At 37.5% G+C, this 21,758-nt stretch overlaps 1 protein-coding gene across 3 annotated transcripts in view; it reads left to right on the top strand.

Moving 5' to 3' along the window:
* Positions 1 to 21,758, top strand: part of PRPF18 (pre-mRNA processing factor 18) — a 53,217-nt gene that overhangs the window by 13,753 nt on the left and 17,706 nt on the right. The window contains exons 2-10 of one of the 3 annotated variants that reach the window (XM_024739371.1): positions 698 to 775; positions 890 to 916; positions 3,455 to 3,559; positions 5,482 to 5,595; positions 11,311 to 11,457; positions 12,836 to 12,904; positions 14,298 to 14,438; positions 14,570 to 14,641; positions 16,846 to 17,001. In XM_024739371.1, coding sequence (XP_024595139.1) covers positions 698 to 775; positions 890 to 916; positions 3,455 to 3,559; positions 5,482 to 5,595; positions 11,311 to 11,457; positions 12,836 to 12,904; positions 14,298 to 14,438; positions 14,570 to 14,641; positions 16,846 to 17,001 — 909 coding nt within the window. The remainder of the gene's footprint in view (positions 1 to 697; positions 776 to 889; positions 917 to 3,454; positions 3,560 to 5,481; positions 5,596 to 11,310; positions 11,458 to 12,835; positions 12,905 to 14,297; positions 14,439 to 14,569; positions 14,642 to 16,845; positions 17,002 to 21,758) is intronic. The other 2 variants (XM_024739509.1, XM_024739447.1) reach the window with 2 other exon arrangements.

Below are 21,758 nucleotides of genomic sequence, written 5' to 3'. Positions count from 1 at the left end.
GATAGTTTTATACATTACAAAATGATCAGGGGACTGCATTTTTAACAGGATAATTTTATGCATAGCATGGAAAGAACTAACCGTTTTTTTTTCACCTGCCACACTAGATTTAGAGTTTGTCTCTTAACAGCATGTCATATTAAAACAAATACCTTTGAACCATCTTTTTACTAAAGAGACTCTCCAAAACCATTCTGTCTCGATTATTATAAAAATTTGTTGAATACTAATACAGTTGATCATTACAATAAGATTCCAGATGACAAAAAAGAATTTGGACACACCCTTGGAGCTCTCTTTGTAATGAGATTTAACATGTCAGCTGAAGCTACCATAATTTTGGTTTGGTTGGTTCTGTTAGGAGAAAATAATTAAAGTATCTCATTTTACGTGGTTTATAATGAATCCATTTGTAGAAATTGAATTCAAACACTGGGAAACTAAATAAAAACAATGTGAACATTTGGAAAATGTGGGTGGTTTCTTCTTTGTGCTGTTGGATATGTCCGTCAAACTGATGCTGCAAGAGAAATACCTCATGTTTAGAACAGGGGCTGAGCACAGGTGGTGTGTTCAGGAAATCAGTATAATCTCCGTGAACGAAAAAACTTTACAATTCTTGAAAAACTTGCAAGGTTGTTGACCAAGGGACATGAAATTTTACCCAAAGACATTAACTTACTTCTTTCTTCAATAGGAAAATAAAAAATATTTCAAGCGTAGTGAACTTGCAAAAAAAGAAGAGGAAGCATATTTTGAAAGATGTGGCTACAAGGTATGAATGCCTGCTTTTATGTTAAATTGATGTTTCTGAGTTTAAATTTATACAGCTGTTGTTAAAGTGTCAAAACGATTGATCTCTGTTCAATTTATTAATGTTATACATTAGCCTATAAATGAGAAGCCATCTGGAGAGGTATGAGTTTTTGTTTTTCTTTCCTTTTTCTTTTTTTTTAATCTTGAATTCAGGAAAATACATGCATGACTTTTGGCTTGGAATGGTTTGGCTTTTTGTGGACAGCATGAAGTGGCTTGAGATCAAAGCTTGATTTTTTTTCTTTTTAATTAAGTCCTGGATCTGTTACTGCCTCATTTTCATCACCATCACCACCACTCCTCTCCTCACCTCTCCCAATAAAAGTCCAGTTTTAAAGGATTCAAAAGATTTTATTCATTCAACAACAGTGGCATTAGCAGTGGTATTTTCCCTGCTTTCTCCTGAATATTTTAAGCCATTGTTTTTATGTTTGCAATGTTAATAATCCCTTTTGGCCCTAAGTACCTCTGCCTGAGATACAGTGTCATTTTGTGTAATAAGGTATCACATTTCAAACACTGCTTAGTTTATTGGATAGAAAATGTGATCTTGAAATATTTGTTAGAAATAAATGAGTTATCTGGAAGACTTTGTATACTTTAGAAGCATGACTAAAATTATCTTTGAGATTACCAGTTAATAATGTATTGGGGTTTTTATTGGGAGGGGTTAAAGGTAACGAGGTGAAGTTGTGTTTAAATTATTTTATAAAAAGGCTAAATCTAGTTGAATAATTCTTTAAACAAAGTTCAGAGGTTCTATTGAAATAATTTTGACAAATCATAAATTTGAAATCGACTTTTTGCTTGTGAAACATCAATATAAAATAATAACTCTTGTGCACGTAATGGAGAAAGTTCTGGAAATTAATTTTATCTGGCATAGCATTTCTAGAAAGAAGCATGAGGAATGCAAATGGTATGTATATGCGTTTGCTTTCTTTTGGTACTTTTGGGAGAGGGCAAGTGTTGAAAATGTATTTCTGATAGGTTTCTAAAATATGAAAGTTTATATTTTGATATTTTCCATAGGTACATTGATTTCATTTGCTTCTAGTTTAGGAAATTAAGATATGTTTTATGTAACTAACCATCGAATAGATAGATATTCAGAAAGAAGAATTCTCATCTTTTGTTTGCCCAGCATTATCTAAACTCACACTTGAACTAGAATAAGAATCACTTAACCATGCGTTTTAGTCTGCTGACTTGTTGCTTTCCCAGATCCCTGAATTTGATTGTTTTCAACTTTTTGATAAGGTAGGAAAATAATTTAAACAGTGACGATTTTGCTTTGTTTAGATTGCTTCCGTGATAATGGCAGTACTTTCTTGCTTATATAGAGGAAAGCAGTGAAGCAGAATCATTACTGTAAAGGTGCTGCTTGTAACCTTGAGTCCAGCTGACAGAATGTCTTAGATCTTTTCCTTAAAGTTATTCACTGCCATTCTATAATTGAAAATGCTTTTTATCCTGAGATTTTGGGAGCAATATCTGTTTTTATGCTTAAAAAGAAAGCACAGGGTTTTCGATATAAAGCCTTTTAATATTTCCTTCTTGGTAGTAATGAAAATACAGCATGTGTTGCTTTTATTCTTTTATAAAAACCAGTTACCGTTTTTTTTAAAGGCTTGATGCTGATTTGGTCTGTGAAAATATGAAAGTTTAGCTTTTTTACCTAAATTTTCTGTTACCACTGTTAACACTGATTAACATAATCTTTAATCTATAGAATCATAAATTATATCATTTTAACCATATAGCCTTTCTTAACTGAATGTGAGTTTTTCCTTAATGTTGATCTTTTTTGTTTTCTGATCTTCTTTTGGCATCTTAGATTTGTCTTATGGTTCAGATGGAAAACCATGTTTCAGTATCTTTTTTACAGACCACACAGTGGGGCTTATAAATTGCTGAACTCAATTTTCGTAAACTGTGACTCGGGCAGCAGACTCAAGAAAATATATAAAGAAATTTTTTTCTCTGCAGGTTCATACGAGCAAGAATGTCCACTCTGTTCTTTCTGTACTATGAGTAGAGAGGTGCTGGTTTTCATTATTTTCCCACAAGGTTCACAGCTCAGTTTGTGGGCAAGTTCTGTGTAGCATCAGAAAATTTTCTGCATGTCCAGCAGTGATTCCTGTGCACTTGGAAAAACACCTTTCAAAAATCAGGAGAGGAAAGAGCTGGAGCTTGAGGCTTCACAGGTTTTTGTTAGAGAGCAGTTCCTTTCTTTGGTCTTCATTTTAAACCCAGAGCAAGGATCAAATAACCCTGTAAGATGATTTTCTCAAAGAGGAGAAGCAAGCTGATTGTTTCTAAGAAGAAAGTAAAAATCTTGGAGTATAGGGAGAAAATGAGTCTAAATTTCAGCCTTTTAAAGTTTTTGATTGTGGAAACCATTATACTCCTGTAGCAAGAATGCTGTCTCCTGGGTGCATGGTCTCTGCTTGGGTGTCCCTGAGCTCTCACAAGCATGTACATTGATTATGAGCTCTTTGCTCAGAGGAACATTTAGAAAACCTTCAATATTTAAAACATGTTTAATTTCGGTGAATACCTAATGTATAGAATGATAAATGTTAAACCATATTCTATTTTAAAAGGAGAATTTCGTTTCTTTTGGCTATTAATGTAGATACAGCCAAAAGAGGAGGACGAGAAACCATTAACTTCATCGAATCCAGTATTAGAACTTGAACTGGCAGAAGAAAAATTACCCATGACTCTTTCTAGGCAAGAGGTAAGTTTTTATATGAATGTTTTGTGGGGAAAAAAGCTCCACAGCATTTGCATTTAGTTCTTTCCAATAACTTTTGTCATTATCTCCCGTATAAAATGACTTAACTGGCCAGCTGCAGAGTATTCTAGTTCAATTTTCTTTATGAGGTTCTAAATTAATCTCTGCTTTTCTAGGTACTGTTGTCTAATATCTTATGTCTTAAGTTGTTTTTAAAGAATGTATCATTCTGAACTTTAAAAACTAAACACATTCTAAGTATAATTAAATACATATATTCTAATTAATTATACTTGATAAGTTGTGTAAATTATTTAAAATAATATAAATTATGTATTAAAAGAAAGTTAGTGTTTTGTAACTTCCTCTTAATGCATCTTTCTAAGTCAAAATACAGAGATCTGTATGATCCTTTATGACTGCATAATTTCCCATAATATTTTAAAAACTATTATTTTTAAAATCAATTCTGTGCTAATGGTCATTTAGGTTGCCCCAGCATTTCCCTATTTTAGATCATACTAAGATGAACACCCTCATACAGATGTCATTGCATGTGTAATAATATATGATTACTTTGCTTTGGAAAATTTTCTAGAAACATGATTTCTGAAGTCTGTTCTAATGACTAAAGACTATATACATGCCTAAGGCTTTGGATACATATTACCAGAGAGCCCTGCAGACTTGTTATAGCAGTTCATACTCTCAGCTATAGTATTTGCCCATACCCTGGTCAATATCAACTATTATTTTCCTTCAGCAGTAACACCAACAACAAAATTTTAAAGATATTCCTGTGAAAAAAGAATTCAGACTGTACACAAGGTACACAGCGAAATTAACTTTGAGCTAAAGGAAACTCTCAGAGGAAGGGAGGGCTGACTCCAGAAGCTGTGTGTGAAAATTAGATGAAGGACTTTTGAATACTTGGCCTGAAACGAAGAATATTTGAGATTTTTAAAAAGATCCATTGACCACAGTTCTAATTTTGAAAAAGCATTGAATATTCTCTGTCGTTTCATAAAGAAGAACTGAGATAATTGAGAGAGGTAGCTTTTCATTTATTTTGAGAAACATAACATATCTGTCCAAAAATGGGATGGGCTGTTTCATGAAGAGGTGTGATTTTTGTCATTTGTCAGACAGGGACCAGATGAAGGTGTTTTTGAGGTCATTTCTGCATGGATTGGAGATAGCACTAGACGACCTCTTAAGTTTTTTTAATACCGAGTTTCATTTAGTCCAGTGGGAGCCCTGCCAGTGGTTTCTAAGTGTGATACTATTTATGTTCCCAGATAAAGTTCTTGGTATTTTTAAAATTATAACTTATTTTCTTAATTATAATTCTTGTTTGTCCTTTTTATGAAATACCACATGTATACAAAGAGTGTGTAAAACATGTGCGATATAGTGGATAATTACAAAACAAACGCTCGTATAACGATGGCCGAAGTCAAGGAGGAGTATTATCAGGCCCTCAAAAGCCCTGCACGTCCCCCTCCCTCCATTTGTAACTCACTTTCTCTTCTGAGGGACTAGTTTTTGGTTTTAATGTAGTACTGCAGTGCCGACTCATGGCTATCTATGGTCATTGACTTATCGCTGACTCCAGGCTTGGTTTTATTTTATTTTTTTCTCTTTATAAATGTTATCACTCCCTCCCATCGTAATGTTTTTCTTATGTAATCTACTACACAGATTGGTCCTTTCTGAAACACTCGCCAAATGACCTAAACCATTAGGGTTATTTAAGGTGTGACAATAATTCAGTATATCTATTAGTGGAAACTAAAGAAAAAGAAATATAACTTACTTTCTGCATCTACTTTTCACTTACCAAAATAAGTGTTTGGTCTCCTAAAATAGGAATTACTAATGACATAGGGAATTACTACTGTTGTTTGATATATTTTTTAAAATAGGTTATCAGGAGATTAAGAGAAAGAGGAGAACCAATCAGACTCTTTGGAGAAACTGATTATGATGCTTTTCAACGTTTAAGAAAAATAGAGATCCTCACACCAGAAGTTAACAAGGTAAGAAGTCAGAACAAAGGTAGAAGAATGTCGTTGTACCATATAAATGAGAATAGTATGGACTTTGACAGAGTTCAACTAATTGCATTACTATAGAGAAAAAAGGAAAAATAAAGTTGCCAGATTACTGCAGCTGAATGTAAGTTTTCTTTTTTTTTAAAATTTTGTGTGTGCGTGAGTTTATTTTTTTTACTTATTATTTTTCAGTATTTATTTGTTTGTTTTTGGCCTCATCAGGTCTTACTTATGGCACTCGAGATCTAGTTGTGGTGCGCGGGCTCAGTAGTTGCAGCGTGCGGGCTTAGTCGCCCCGCGGCATGTGGGAATCTTAGTTCCCCTGCCAGGGATCAAACCTGTGTCCCCTGCATTGGAAGGCAGATTCTTAACCCCTGGACCACCAGGGAAGTCTCAGGTTTTCTTTAATTTTCTTTTAAAAAGCACACATCTTGGGCATGCAGTTTAGTGCATTTTGACGAATACATGCAAGTGTGTGGCCACTACCCTTATGAAGATGTAGAGTATTTTCATCACACACACATGAAAGTTCCCCAGCACTCCTCCTTGGCCAGTCCCCGGGTTCTTCTTCCTCCACTCCTGGGCAACCACCTTGTTAAAGTCCGTCCCCACCAGTGAATTTAGAGGATGTGTGTCTGGCTTCTTTTGCTCAGTGTGATATTTTGTAGATTCGTCCATGTTACTGTGGATGTTGGTAGTTTGTTCCTTTACGTTGCTGATGATAGTCAGCTGTATGAATATATCAAAACATGTTTCTAGCTTTGGGCTGTTATGAATAAAACTGCTGTGAACATTCTTACACAGATCTTTTTTGGATCTGTGTTATTCCTCTTGGGTAAATATGTTTTTATCTCTCTGGTAAATACTTAGAAGTGGAATTGCTGTATAGTAAGAGTAAATGTATGTTCAACTTTTTAGGAAATGCCAAATATTTCCAGTGTCTCATCAATGTTTGTTATTGTTAGTCTTTTAAATTTTAACCATTCTCTTGTATTGTGGTAGTATCTCATTGTGGTTCTACTCACAGTTCCCTGATAACTAAAGATTATGAGCATCTTTTCATAGACTCATTGGCCATATCTTTCTCTTTGCAATGTGTCTTTTGTTCATGTTTCAGTTGGGTTGTTTGTCTTTTTGAGTTATAGGCGTTCTTTATGTGTATTCTGGATTCTTTGTCAGATATACAGATTCATGTTTTGTGTCTATTTTTTCCTAGTCTAGGCCTTACCTGTTCTCTTAATGGTGCCTTTTCATGGGCAGGACTTCCAAATTTTGATGAAGTTCACTTTATGGTTATTGCTTTTGGTGTTTTGCTTAAGAAATCTTTGCTTACCCTAAGGTCTTAAAGAGATGGTATTTTCTTCTAAAACTTTAATAGTTTTAGCTTTACTTTTAGGACTCTAATCTTGTTTTATGGCACAGATTATGGTCTGTCTTGGCGAATATTCCATGGGCTCTTGAAAAGAGTATGTTTTATGCTTTGGATAAATGTCAGTTACAGTGGTGGTGTTCAGATCTTCTGTGGCCTTATTAACTTGCTCTTTCAGTGAGAGACAGGTGTGGTTATCTGTGGCTGTGTAACAATCCACCCCAAAACTTACAGCTTAAAACAATTCATTATTATAAAATCTTTCTCAGTCATCTATGATGGTAACAAACCACCCTGAAACCTAGTAACCTAAGGTAATTTATCATTCTCCCTCACAGTTCTGTGGTTCAATTGGGCTAAGTAAGTTGGGCAGTTTTTTGCTTGGGGTCTTGCATGTGATACAGTCAGGTGAGGGCTGTGGCTGAGGTCATCTGAAGGCTCCTTGGACTGGCCTTCTAACTTAGAATGCTGCCTTAAAGGTGCAGCTGCTTTGTAGCAGATGTCAGCATTTCCTGCCTTTTTAAGGCTGAGTAATACTCCATTGTATATATGGACCCCATTTTGTTTATCCATTCACCCTCGATGGACATGTGGGTTGCTTCTACCTTTTGGCTATTGTGTATAATCCTGCTATGGACACAAGTATATAAATATCTGTTCGAGTCCCTGCCTTCACTTCTTTTGCATATATTCCCAGAAGTGGAATTGCTAGATCATACGGTGATTCTGTGTCTAACTTTTTTTTTTTTTTTTTTGCGGTACGCGGGCCTCCCACCTCTGTGGCCTCTCCTGCCGCGGAGCACAGGCTCCAGACATGCAGGCCTGGTGGCCATGGCTCACGGGCCCAGCTGCTCCGCGGCACGTGGGGTTCTCCCGGACCGGGGCACAAACCCGTGTCCCCTACATCGGCAGGCGGACTCTCAACCACTGCGCCACCAGGGAAAACCTAACTTTTTTTTAAAGCATAATGAATTTAAAATTTTTTCTTCATTTATATTATTAATGTGTACAGCAATTTGTTTTTCTTTATTTTCAGTCCTATCTGAACTTTTCTAACTTAAATTCTTGGAAAGAGTAAGTGGTTTTGTAATGCTTCATTTCACCGATATTTGTTTCTCTTCTATCTCTTGAGTCATTTTCCTTATCAAAAGACAGTTTAAAATGCTAATGTGAACTATTCAGTTTTTGTTACCTGATTTAATTTTTCTACTGCTCATTTCATTACTTGAAAAATCTCCTAGCTTTTAATATTAATTTATTACAACCTGCTGTATTCTAATCTTATTCAAGCCTGTCCCAAATACTAGAGTTTCTTATGTACTTTTTAAAAACTGGGGTATAACTGACATATAACATTAATTTCAGGTGTACAGCATAATGATTTTATATGATCACCACTATAATCTAGTTAATATTCATCACCATACAGAGTTACAACAAAATTTTTTTTTCTTGTGATGAGAACTTTTTTTTTAGAGATCTACTCTCGAAGTAACTTTGAAAGATGCAATACAGTATTATTACCTTTAGTCACTATGCTGTACATTATATCCCTGTGATTTATTTATTTTAGAAATAACTGGAGCAGTCTAAAAGTTCATAAATTTGAACACATTCTGAAGCTCTACAATTTTTACTCCCCTCCCTCCACGTTTTATTTTTCTGATACCACATTTGACATCTTTTTGTCTCGTGTAGCCCTTAACTAATTGTTGTAGTTAGAGTTGTTTTTACTACTTTTGTCTTTTAATCTTCAAACTAGCTTTATGAGTGATTAATTCACTGCTTTTACTATATATTTACCTTTACCAGTGAGATACATACTTTCATATGTTTTCTTGTTATTAATTAGTGCCGTTTCTTGCCAGCTTAAAGAAGTCTCTTTAATATTTCTTATAAGGCTGGTTTAGTGATGATGAACTCCTTTAGCTTTTGCTTCTCTGGAAACTGTTGCTCCTTCAATTCTGAATGATAATTTTGCTGGATAGAGTGTTCTTGGAAGTTTATTCTTTTAGCACTTTGAATATATTGTGCCACTCCCTCCTGGTCTGCAAAGTTTCTGCTGAAAAAAATCTCCTGATAGTCTTATGGGGGAGCGGGGTTCCCTTGTACAAAACAAGTTGTTTTTCTCTTGCTGCTTTTAAGATGCTCTCCTTCTTTAACTTTTTTTTTTTTAATTGAAGTATAGTTGTTTTACAGTATTGTGTTAATTTCGGGTATAGAGCATAGTGATTCAGGTTTTTGCAGATTATATTCCATTATAGGTTATTACAAGATATTGGGTATAATTCCCTGTGCTATACAGTATATCCTTGTTGCTTATCTATTTTAAATATAATAGTTTGTATCTGTTACTCCGATACCCCTAATTTGTCCCTCTCTCCTTTCCTTCCCCCCTTGGTAACCACAAGTTTGTTTTCGATATCTGTCTCTTTCTGTTTTGCATATACTTTCATTTGTATTATTTTTTTGTTTCCACATATGGGTGATATCATACAGTATTTGTCTTTCTCTGTCTGACTTATTTCACTAAGCATAATACTCTCCAGGTCCATCCATGTTGTTGCAAATGGCAGAATTTCATTCTTTTTTTTATGGCTGAGTAATATTCCTGTGTGTGTGTGTGTGTGTGTGTGTGTGTGTCACATCTTCTTAATCCAGTCACCTGTTGGGCACTTGGGTTGCTTCCATGTCTTGGCTATCATAAATAGTGCTGCTGTGACCATTGGGGTGCATGTATCTTTTCGAATTTAGTATTTTCACTTTTTCTGGGTATATACCCAGGAGTGGGATTGCTGGATCATATGGTAGTTCTATTTTTAGTTTAAGGAATCTGAATACTGTTTTCCATAGTGGCTCTCTCAATTTTCATTCCTACCAACAGTGTATGAGGGTTCCCTTTTCTCCACATCCTCTGCAACTTTTGTTTAGTAGACTTTTCGATGATGGCCATTCTGACAGGTGTGAGGTGATACCTCATTGTAGTTTTGATTTGCATTTCTCTAATAATTAGTGATGTGGAGCATCTTTTCATGTGCCTGTTAGCCATCTGCATGTCTTCTTTGGAGAAATGTCTGTTCAGGTCTTCTGACCATGTTTGGATTGGGTTGTTTTTTGATATTGAGTTGTACGAGCTGTTTGTATATTTTGGATATTAACCCCTTGTGGGTCACATCATTTATAAATATTTTCTCCCATTCAGTAGGTTGTCTTTTTGTGTTGATGGTTTCCTTGCTGTGCAAAAGCTTTCAAGTGTAATCACGTCCCGTTTGTTTGGTTTTGCTTTTATTTCTTTTGCCTTAAAGACTGATTAAAGAGAGTATTGCTAAGATTTATGTCAAAGACTGCTCCGCCTATGTTGTACTGTAGTTGTCTTTAACTTTGGACATTGTAATGTATCTTGGTGTGGGTATGTTTAACTTTTTCAGATATTGCCGTACCATTTTCCACAGCAGCTGTACCATTTCACATTTCCAGCAGTGCACTAGGGTCTGTTTCTCCATATCCTAGCCAAGTTGTTAGTTTCTGTTTTCTGCTGATAATATTCATCCTAATGGCTGTGAAGTGGCATCTCTTTGTGGTTTGATTTGCATTTCCTTAATGACTAGTGATGTTGAGCATCTTTTCATTTACGTACTGGCCGTTCGTATGTCATCTGTTAAAGTCCTTTGTCCATTTAAAATCAGGTTGTTTTCTGTTTTGTTAGTTAACTCTAAGAGTTTTATAGTTTTAGCTCTTACATTTGGGTCTTTGATCCATTTTGAGTTAATTTTTGAATGTGGTATATGCCAAGGGTCTAGCTTTAAGGCTTCCAGTTTTACCAAGTGGTCACAAACTGGAAGTGAATAGAACGTGGAATTTGCTGGTTTGTTAGAAACATAGTGAAATCCTAGGATATGGTTGAGACCCTGGTTTTATACTGTTGACATTTCCAAATGTTTTGGGAGTTCAAAGTATCAATAGTTGCAGTTGTTAGACATTTTCAGTGAACCAGGAGAATGGGTTGGGGACCAGTGGAGACCTGGTCACTTTCACTAGGGCCTCATTAGAAAATTACAGCATTAACGCTTATTCTTATTTGGATTTGTCACTCGTATGTTTTATTTTTCTGACCATCAGATTACCTGTTGTGTGTACATTCTTTTAAATTTAAATATGTTCATAAGAATTGACTTTGCATGGACAGTGGTGATAGCTGTATAATAAATTGAAATATTATTTGAGTTTCTTTGTGGAGAAAAAAGTGGATTATACTCATTATTAGAGAAAAAAATCAGAAGTGAAACATCAGTGAAATTTCATACCGGATGTAACTTTTTACCTTTCCTCAGGGATTGAGGAATGATCTGAAAGCAGCTTTGGATAAGATTGATCAGCAGTACCTGAATGAAATTGTGGGTGGCCAAGAACCTGGAGAGGAAGACACCCAGAATGATTTGAAAGTTCATGAAGAAAACACCACGATTGAAGAGTTAGAGGTGATCCCTCCACCACCTTCCCTGATTCCCCGTCACGCCTTTCGTTCCCTGCAGCAGATGGTTGAGCTCCTCAGACTCTTCAGTGTACAGCGTGCTGGCGTCTTTGGTCACTACAAAGGCCCTTCTTCTGTTTCGTGCCTTGTGTTTATTCACTCGCTTTTTTCTCATTTTCTATACACATTCACCTACTTCCTGCCTTCAAAAGTATTCACTCTGATATGTATCCTTTGATCTGTTGATGGTCTTGTAGAACCAGTAGTGTTTTGTCTGCATGTGTTTTGGTATACACATAAATGATATTTTACTGTGAAATTCTTCATTCTGTTCACTTTTTTCCCACTTAGAACTATGTTAAGTTCCATCCTTGATACCTTAGGTACATCTAAACCTTTGATTTTAACTGTTAACATAGCATTTCATACACTGTGGCATTCACTGCCTTTTACTTTTTGTTCGCCATCATGACAGACAGTGAGATTGCTCCCAGCTCCCTGTTACCACAGACAGCTTTGTGACAAACAGTCTTGCACATGACCCCTCTGGAGCAGAAGCAGGATTGCTTCTGATATATGTTTAACTTGTCTGAGTACTGCCAAATTGCTCTCTGTAATGGGTTTGCCAGTCTCCACCCTCCACCAGCAGTGTGTGAGTGTCTTGTATCCCTGCGTCCCTGCCAACACCTGGCAGTATCTTGCTTTCTTATTTTTGCCAGTGTGTTGAATGTGGAGTGATATATGTAATCTTATTTAAAAGTTGTATTATCTAAATGTCTAGCATGAACAGAAATAATGACTTAGTTTAAAGTTCTTAATGGTTAATAAAACAGTTATTTTTTCTGTCACCTTTCGTTCCTGGCTCTTAACCCACATTGCATGCTGTGAGTGAGACTGTAGTTAAGGAAGATGTCCTTTTAATTATACCTCGACCCCCTAAATTTTACTGCAGTAATTGGTGTGAGCAACCAGTTCTGGACATTTTTTTCTTTTTTCCTTCGTTTCAAACAGCTTTGGAGATAGTCACATACTATACAATTTATCCATTTAATGTGTACAATTCAGTGGTTTTTAGTATATTCACAGGTTGCTACAACCATCATCACAATCTAAGTTTAGAGCATTTTGTTCCCCTAAATATAAACCTTGTTCATGTTCATTAGCAGTCATTCCCTTTACTCCCTCTTTGAGTCATAAAAGATAACATGCTCTCTAAATTTAAAATGGCCAATTGTCTTTTTTTTAAATCTATCTAGAAATTCCATCAGGATTTTAAATCGGACCATATGTATATGTAATAAAGAGCCATGTTTAGTCTGGTGTTGATAATGTATGTATTCCGCTGTTGCTCTTGACTAATGAACAGAAGCATTCTTTTTCTTCAGGCACTGGGAGAGTCTTTAGGAAAAGGTGATGATCATAAAGACATGGACATCATTACCAAATTCCTGAAGGTATGTACTTTTTGGTTAGGAAAGGGGGACACGTTTTCTTTAGTTAAGAACTGGTCGTACTTTCTGTTTTTTGGGGTTTTTTTGGGTTTTCATTTTTGAATTGTTCAAGAGTTACAGACTGCAAAGGGAAATCCTCACTAAACATTTCTGCACGTACGGTGTTTATGATATTGCTATGTGCTTGGATATAGAGGTTAAATGAGGAAAATGTATATTTACTTTCTTCATAGCACTTGTAAAGCTGACTTATTAATGTAAATACACCGAAAAGAATCATAGCAGTGGAATGAACAAGAAGTTCTAAGGATTAAAAATTTGTTTTTAAACACTCTGGGAAGGAGTGCAATAAGGAGAAGCTTTTCTGAGAGATGATGACACTAAGGAAGGGAAGGAGGTGGGAAGACGTTGACAGGGAAAAAAGCAAACACTCGAGCAGCCTTTCAGAGACTTGGGATTTAGCTCATTCATCCTTCCTGGAATTCCTCTTTCAGTGGTTTAGGTAGCGTATGTGCAAATCCCAGATTCCTTTTAACATTTATTCACACGTTATTTGTGTTCAGAACAAGAGATATAAATGCAAGAAATGCTTTTACTTGTGTTTACAGTTTAAATACAACATAATTAGTCATCAAGATTCTCAATCTGTTGAGGATTTGGCATGGAGTTAGCTAGGGCGTGGTGGGATCTAACATGAACTAGAATTTCCTCTTTGAGTGACAGCCTCTCCCTATGTAGGACATGCATAGGTAACACCGCTAGGGGAGTATGGCTTCCTCAGCCCTCAGTGTTTACCTGCCTCTGGGAAGGATGCTCTTTGTGCAGTTTAACTCAGGGGGCACCTGGGTAGTTTTCTGGGGCAGGATGGGGGCTGATCATAGTTTCTTTTATTTTCGTTCGTTTTTTTCCTTCCTTCTCCTTTGGTCAGGCACTTTAGAGGGAATTTTTAATTGAATTGTGGTCTCTACTGCAAAAGTAGAAAGTCCAAATACTACAACATCATCCCTGGAAGATTGATTAAATATCACAGCACATATGGCATTATGGCTGATGAGTCTAGGTAGGTTGAATTTTATGTGATAGAATACAAGTAAAAGTTTATTTCTGTCAAGCAGTTGCCGGTGAAATTTGATAGCTCTTTCAGGGGAAATGGATCGCATCTGAGCTGGGAGAGGTGTAGAATAGGGAAGTCTGTGACTTGCCAAAGGTACTACATTAAAACATACGTGATGCAGTAAGCAGAGATAGTTCATTAGTTACATATTGGTTGATGTTTTAATCAGTCAAGACATTTACTCTAAGGATGAGTGTATACCATTTTGTGCATCAGAGAACTTTTAAGCTTACAGAACCACTGGGTGGCATTGTAGTCTAAATTTACCCTTTTTTCCCACAGTTTCTTCTTGGTGTTTGGGCTAAGGAGCTGAATGCCAGAGAGGATTATGTGAAGCGCAGCGTACAGGGTAAACTCAACAGTGCTACTCAGAAACAGACCGAGTCCTATCTCAGACCCCTTTTCAGAAAGCTACGGAAAAGGGTGAGGTTTCACGAAAAATGCTTTTGTTAACTGATTTAAAAAAAATAGAATATATAAAGTTAGAATAAATGCAGTCTGTAACTACACACTGTAGCTTCCAAAATTTAGTTACGCTTTTTTTTCTTTTCCAGAATCTTCCTGCTGATATTAAAGAATCCATAACAGATATCATTAAATTCATGTTGCAGAGGGAATATGTGAAGGTACATTACCATGCCGTGCATCAGAATTATGTTTATGAGCATGCGTAGGTTGTGTACATAATATGTTCATCTCGTGTGGGAGTATTTTGATAGAAGATTTAAGAATAGATGTGAAATGAATTAGTAGTAAAAAAAACTTGCATTTTCTAATATATTAGCTTTATTGTTAGGCATGAATAATCAAGTTTAAGACCGCACTGTATTTTTTAGTCATTTTTAAGGAAGGTGTAAAGATTCTTCACAAACTGGATATAGGCAGCCGTTCATTTCATGAATGGGATTGAATTTCAAAGTTTTTAGATTGTTGATTATGGCTTGGAACAAATTTTCCCGTAGAAGCAATGTTACGTAGATTAGTTTCCCAGGCCAGCTATAAAAACCTACTTAATCCATAATATAGCTGAACCATCGTACTAATGATACAGTGGAATTTAACTGCCCTTTATGCTGTTTTCTCTGAGAAAATGTTCTAAGTGAGGCTGCCAGAATTTCTCTCTCCCATTTCAGTACTGCGACAATAGCAAAGCCCAGGAGGGGAGACTTCCCCTGCCGCAGTGTCTTTATTCCTGAGTGGACTCTGGGACCAGGTGGCAGAGGAGAGAGCTCTGGGGTCCATGTGCTTCCTGGGTAGAGTTTAGAAAGGAGGTGGAAGGCCATCAGTCCGTGTGGCGAACAAGAAGAGAAGGGCCTCTTGCACCACTAATGGGATTGGAAGTGCACCCCTGCTCGTGGGCCATCAGCCGAGTTTGAGGAGGGAGGCTTCCAGCGGCTGTGCCTCCCAAGAGAGGAGTGGAGGGGTCCGTGCAGCATCTCCAGTGACAGTTCCAGAGCCTCGATGGGGCTCTGCCAGAAAAGTGGGGATGCGTTGCTTATTCCTGTGCTCTGAGTGTCTGTCCTCAGAAGGGACAGTGGGTGATCCTGGGTGACTGGAGATCTCCTTGATGAGAGCCTCATGCCAATGGCCTAAAGTAGTGTTTTTAGTCCCTCTAGATGAGAGCCTGTTGGTTAGTCAAAGAAAGTGTTTCTGCTTTATAGCTATGAGTTTTATTTTTGGATAGTTTCTGTGAGTTGCCTGGAGCTTACCAGGGATGATTGCGTTGGGATGGATGGATAAGGTCACCATCAGAGCAGAAGGAATTCACGGCACTTGCCTACTAGAGGCGATGCCTTCCCTCTTGATACTTTTCTCATTCTCGTATATGAGAAGCTGGTGAAAGTTTATTTTATATAAAGTACAGAAAGAACTAAAACTTAATATTAGGACACTCTTCTTTGGAAATTTGGGGAAACTGAATATTGGAAATTTTATCAGTTAATATCCAGTATTAAACTTTACACACACGAGTATCAGGGATTTAAAAAAATGTGTATATGCCGTTTTAAAATTCAGTATATCAGTCTCATAGTTGTTTGATTTTTAAATGAAGATCTCTTTGAGGCCTGGCTGTGTAAGCCTCTCTGAAACCGTTGGGGTCTTTTAGAGTTTACTTGCTTTCTGTTTTGTCCCCCACCCCAGCCCAGGTAGCCAGGCTTGGTTTAGAAAAAGAGCCATTTTTCTTCATTGCTTTCTCTCTTCTCACTTTGTTGCTTTTAAGGTTCTTGGCAGGTGGGAGGTTTTGGGGGCCAAAGTGAAGTGATCTCATCCTTTAGCTGTTTGGCTCGAGGGCCAGTATTTAATCTCTGTTTACACATCTGCTATGGACCCGATGTGATGGTCCCAGCACACAGAGCCCACACTGCTTTCAGAGGTCTGCCCTGCTGTGCAGGGAGTAGTTGTAGTTTCAGGTTGGATTATGAAAAACTAGTTAGCCTCTGTCTTCTCTGTGACCACCTAGGGAGAAGACTAGGCCTAACGGAAACTCAGACTAGAGTTTTTGTCAGTGCATCAAATTACCTGCCTGGTAATTCCAGATCTGAAATGTATTAACTTCCAGTGCACCAAGGCTGCAAAGGAATGTTTTGTCTTTTTACCCCCTGGGTTAGTGTTGGTTTCTGTTTTTCCACAGACATTTGTGGTCCTCGGTAAGCAGTCAGTCACCCCATATTTTAATTTCTTTTGTTTGAATAATGGGAATGATGATACTTTCAACATGCCCAAGAGATGGATGAAAATTTCATCGTGAAGGGCTGTGAAATACTAAATGAAAATTTGGACCAGCAGAATATCTCTGCTCTCCTGATCTCTTCTTCAACTCTCTTTTTAGGCTAATGATGCTTACCTCCAGATGGCCATTGGAAATGCCCCTTGGCCCATTGGTGTCACTATGGTTGGCATCCATGCCAGAACCGGTAGGGAAAAGATTTTTTCCAAGCACGTTGCACATGTTTTAAATGATGAGACACAGCGGAAGTATATTCAGGTAAGCGGTTTGGAGGGAGAAGTGCTCTGGAGGTTAACATTCCCCGGCTCTCAAACTACGTTTTGAGAGGAGAATTATAGTGATTGGGCATAGCATGACAGGATGCAAGTCCACCCCTTATGTAAATAGTACTTGTATTTAAGACACCTTCCGCTGTACTATAAGATAGAAACCTTTTAGGTTTCATATATGATGTAAGACAGGGTGAAATGTTGTGCTTTAATTACCTGAGTAGTGAAATAAAACTATTGCTGTTCGCTCTGGGAGTTTACTAAAGAATGACGAATTTACAGTATTTTGCAATAATTCACATTTTATTACTTTCAAGGTAGATTAACATCTAGGCTAAAAAGGTATAAACGGGAAAAATTTAGCTAGTAAATATTTTTAAATAATTTGTAACAACACTTCGGTACACAGTTTTAAAATATTTATAGTTTATTTTCTTAAAGTTATACATGCCTCACATAAACCTGGTTACACTGCTGTTGGGTTAAACTTTACTTTTTAGTGGGAAAAAACCCTCAGCTGTAATCTAGCTTTTGCCAAGGTGTCAAAAACCCCAGGTTGTGTCTGTATAATGACTTTTGCTGGATGTTAACTCTAAAGCTTGAAGATGAAACTCTGAAAGTTTACTTAAAGTGTAAGGTTCACTTAAAATGCCGAAAGTGCTTTCAGAATTTGTGCCAGACAACAGTCACTATCATGTTCATGGATTATCTTTTTATTTCATTTCAATTCCAAGTGCTAACGGTTATTTTGTGTCATGCTTTGTACCTTATTCATATATATTAGCATTTTAAAATATGATTTCAACCTGACCTCCTAATGTGAACTGTAGAACTTATAGAGTTCAAATATACTTGTGGAAATTCAAAACATTTCCGTTTTCTTTTTTCTTTCTTTTTTTGTGGTATGCGGGCCGCACAGGCTCAGCGGCCATGGCTCACGGGCCCAGCCGCCCCGCGGCACGTGGGATCCCCCCAGACCGGGGCACGAACCCGTGTCCCCTGCATCGGCAGGCGGACTCTCAACCACTGCGCCACCAGGGAAGCCCCTCCATTTTCTTAATAACCACCATTGACCATATCGAAGGCAAAAAAGCTTTTAGTTGGGGGAAAAAAAGGTGGTTTGGCTTTAACAATAGAAAACAGTTACCAGTGATTAAATTTGCTCATTGTGTTCTGCTGTACCATGGCCAAAGCTATAGTGTATATAAGAGTTCATATAATTAGATAAATTGTCTTAAAGACAGCATCTTCTTTAGACCATGGTATGATTACCATCATCTTATAAACTGAGTTTTCTTTTTAAAAATATGCCTAGTATTTTAAAGACTTCTGGTTCATTTTGGAAGCTATACAGTGACCTATCCTCCCTCCATTGTTCTTCCTTTTTAACTCTTCTCTTCCCCTTAAAATGTTTTTCCCCCTTTTTCCCAAGATGATTAGAGAAAATTGGCAAACATACTGTATCTGAACTTTAGGAAGGTGTTTGACCTAAATCCAATAATATTCTTGTGTACAGATATAAATATGGTAAACTGATCAGGTGGACTCAGCTTGTTGAGTGAGAGAAGCCATGCATACTAAATAATGGATCCGTGTCTGTTTGGGTGCATGCTAGGGACATGCCATGGGGCACTTAGTGACCTCAGTACTGGTCCTATTCAACAATTTTAATGACCAATTTGGATGACTGTACTGAGAGGTATATTTATCAGATTTACAGACAGTAAAAAACAGAAGGAATAGGGTGTGCGTTCAGGTGGAGAAGAAATTTGCATTCCAGAAGTTCTTGACAGACTGAAGAAAAAAGCAGATTCTAAAAATATAATATTTAGCAATGATGACCATAAAGAAATTTGGAAGTCTAATAACTCAGTTAGACTCCTAACAAGTCAAGTTAGACTTGAGCGTACAGTTTGAGCACTGTATATGAGGAAGAATTAGGGAATTTAAGTACAATAACTAGTACAGTATGGCTACTGGAAAGTCTAATGATAGCTTATGCTACCTTATTAGAGGTAATAATTTAGTATAAGTTCCACAAGGCAAGAGCATAGTTCACTGTCATATCCGCAGAGTCTGGAATGGTACTCATGGTGGGTGCTCAGTAAATATTTGTCGAATGAATGAATACTCCAGAGGACGAGAGGTGCAAGTCTTGCTTTTTTTTTTCTAGTCCTTGAGAAAGGAGACTCTTGGTGGGGGTCTGGGTAACTATAGATAATGAGAGAACTTTCTGGTGGAAGAGGGATTGAACTTGTCCCATACAGTTAAGGACCAGGTAAGGTATAGGAATGAAGGCATATTTCTAATCAGTGTAAGGAAAGGATTCTTTCTTTTTTTTAATCTTTTTGTTTTGAAACAATGAGAGACTGCTAAGAGGTTGCAAAAAAAGTAAAAAAAATCTTTTTTTTTTTTTTTTTTTGTGGTACGCAGGCCTCTCACTGCTGCGGCCTCTCCCGTTGCGGAGCACAGGCTCCGGACGCCTAGGCTCAGTGGCCATGGCTCACGGGCCCAGCCGCTCCGTGGCATGTGGGATCTTCCCGGACCGGGGCACAAACCCGTGTCCCCTGCGTCGGCAGGCAGACTCTCAACCACTGCGCCACCAGTGAAGCCCCAAAGAAGCTTTTTAACAGGCAGAATTGCCCCAAAATAGGAGTAGGGCTGCTTTAGAAGATATGGGGGAGATCCCTACCACTTGATGTGTGCAAGCATCCAGTTAACTGTTGCCCTTTCTGGTCTGTTGATTTCTCTGGTACTTCTCTGCCGTTTTCCCTAGAGGCCATCGCTTAAACCTGAGGTTGTAAACTCACATACCCAGGATAGTTGGGTAACAGGTGAGCTGAGTGTTGAGAAGCCTTTGACCCTCGGTCTCTCTTTTCTTTTCCTACTTTTCATGTAGCCACAGATGGAAGCAGTATTTTCATTTTCCTCTCAACTCGGTGATAAGAACAGTGGACAGTTGATTACCAATGTTGTGTTAGTTCAACTGTACTCCAATACAAAATAAAAACTTTAAAAAGTGGATAGCGCAAGCACAGTGTGAAGTGCCAGCTGAGTCTTAGCCTCCAGCGTTACGGGAGTCACTTCAGCTCGTTGTTACCTTGTAGGAATATGGTTCTAGTGTTGTTCCATCTTCCTTTATATTTTAGTGAGATAACTGGAATCCTTAATTTTTTAAAAAAGCATATGCTCCTATTTTTAAAATATTGGCAATAACAAAAACAAAAAAATTAGCATGTGTGAGGCCCAATAAAGTACCAGTTTTGATCTGTCTTAAAATAAACCCATAGTGCAGCTCAAGGCAGAATGAAGCTACCCCCATGTTAGCGTTTTACGAAATTCTTGATTACAATTAACTGAGTGATTTCCTAAGCTGTCTTTTAAATCTTTCTCCTCTTATTTTGGTATTTGGGTGAGGTTGAGTTGAATTATTCCTACAAAGGGACAGTTTAACTATATTATTTGAAGTTTAAGTCAGGAAGTGACACACTTAAAGGATCAGGTAGTAAATATTTTAGGGTTTGGGCTTCATTGGTCTCTGCTACAACTCTTCAACCCTGCAGTGAAAGCAGCCAGTGGCCGTGTTCCAGGAAAACTCCATTTATAAAAGGGGCGAGTGGCCCGTGGGCCGTAGTTTGCTGACCTCTGGTAAATGTATAAACCCAAACCTTTTCTACGTTAAGATATTTGCTGAGGAGGTAATAGTGAAAGTCATTTAATTGGGTAATTTTTCTTTTTCTTCTTTTAATTTTTTTAACATCTTTATTGGCGTATAATTGCTTTACAATGGTGTATTAGTTTCTGCTGTACAGCAAAGTGAATCAACTATATGCATACATATATCCCCATATCTCCTTCCACTTGCGTCTCCCTCCCACCCTCCCTATCCCACCCCTCTAGGGGGGACACAAAGCACCAAGCTGATCTCCCTGTGCTATGTGGCTGCTTCCCACTAGCTGTCTATTTTACATTTGGTAGTGTATATATGTCCATGCCACTCTCTCACTTCTTCCCAGCTTACTCTTCCCCTCCCCGTGTCCTCAAGTCCATTCTCTATGTCTGTGTCTTTATTCCTGTCCTGCCTCTAAGTTCTTCAGAACCATTTTTTTTTTTTTAGATTCCAAATATATGTGTTAGCATATGGTATTTATTTTTCTCTTTCTGACTTCACTCTGTATGACAGACTCTAGGTCCATCTACCTCACTACAAATAATTCAATTTCGTTTCTTTTTATGGCTGAATAATATTCCATTGTATATATGTGCCACATCTTCTTTATCCATTCATCTGTCGATGGACACTTAGGTTGCTTCCATCTCCTGGCTATTGTAAATAGGGCTGCAGTGAACATTTTGGTACATGACTCTTTTTGAATTATGGTTTTCTCAGGGTATATGCCCAGTAGTGGGATAGCTGGGTCATTTGGTAGTTCTATTTTTAGTTTTTTAAGGAATCTCCATACTGTTCTCCATAGTGGCTGTATCAATTTACATTCCTACCAACAGTGCAAGAGGGTTCCCTTTTCTCCACACCCTCTCCAGCATTTATTGTTTGTAGATTTTTTGATGATGGCCATTCTGACCGGTGTGAGGTGATATCTCATTGTAGTTTTGACTTGCATTTCTCTAATGATTAGTGATGTTTAGCATCCTTTCATGTGTTCGTTGGCAATCTGTGTATCTTCTTTGGAGAAATGTCTGTTTAGGTCTTCTGCCCATTTTTGGATTGGGTTGTTTGTTTTTTTG

The sequence above is a fragment of the Neophocaena asiaeorientalis genome, unplaced genomic scaffold, assembly GCF_003031525.2.
Source record: "Neophocaena asiaeorientalis asiaeorientalis breed wild unplaced genomic scaffold, Neophocaena_asiaeorientalis_V1.1 scaffold889, whole genome shotgun sequence".
In the NCBI taxonomy this organism is placed as follows: domain Eukaryota; kingdom Metazoa; phylum Chordata; class Mammalia; order Artiodactyla; family Phocoenidae; genus Neophocaena; species Neophocaena asiaeorientalis.
The sequence above is the reverse complement of the archived record's forward strand: the minus strand, read 5'-3'. Positions and strand labels throughout refer to the sequence as shown.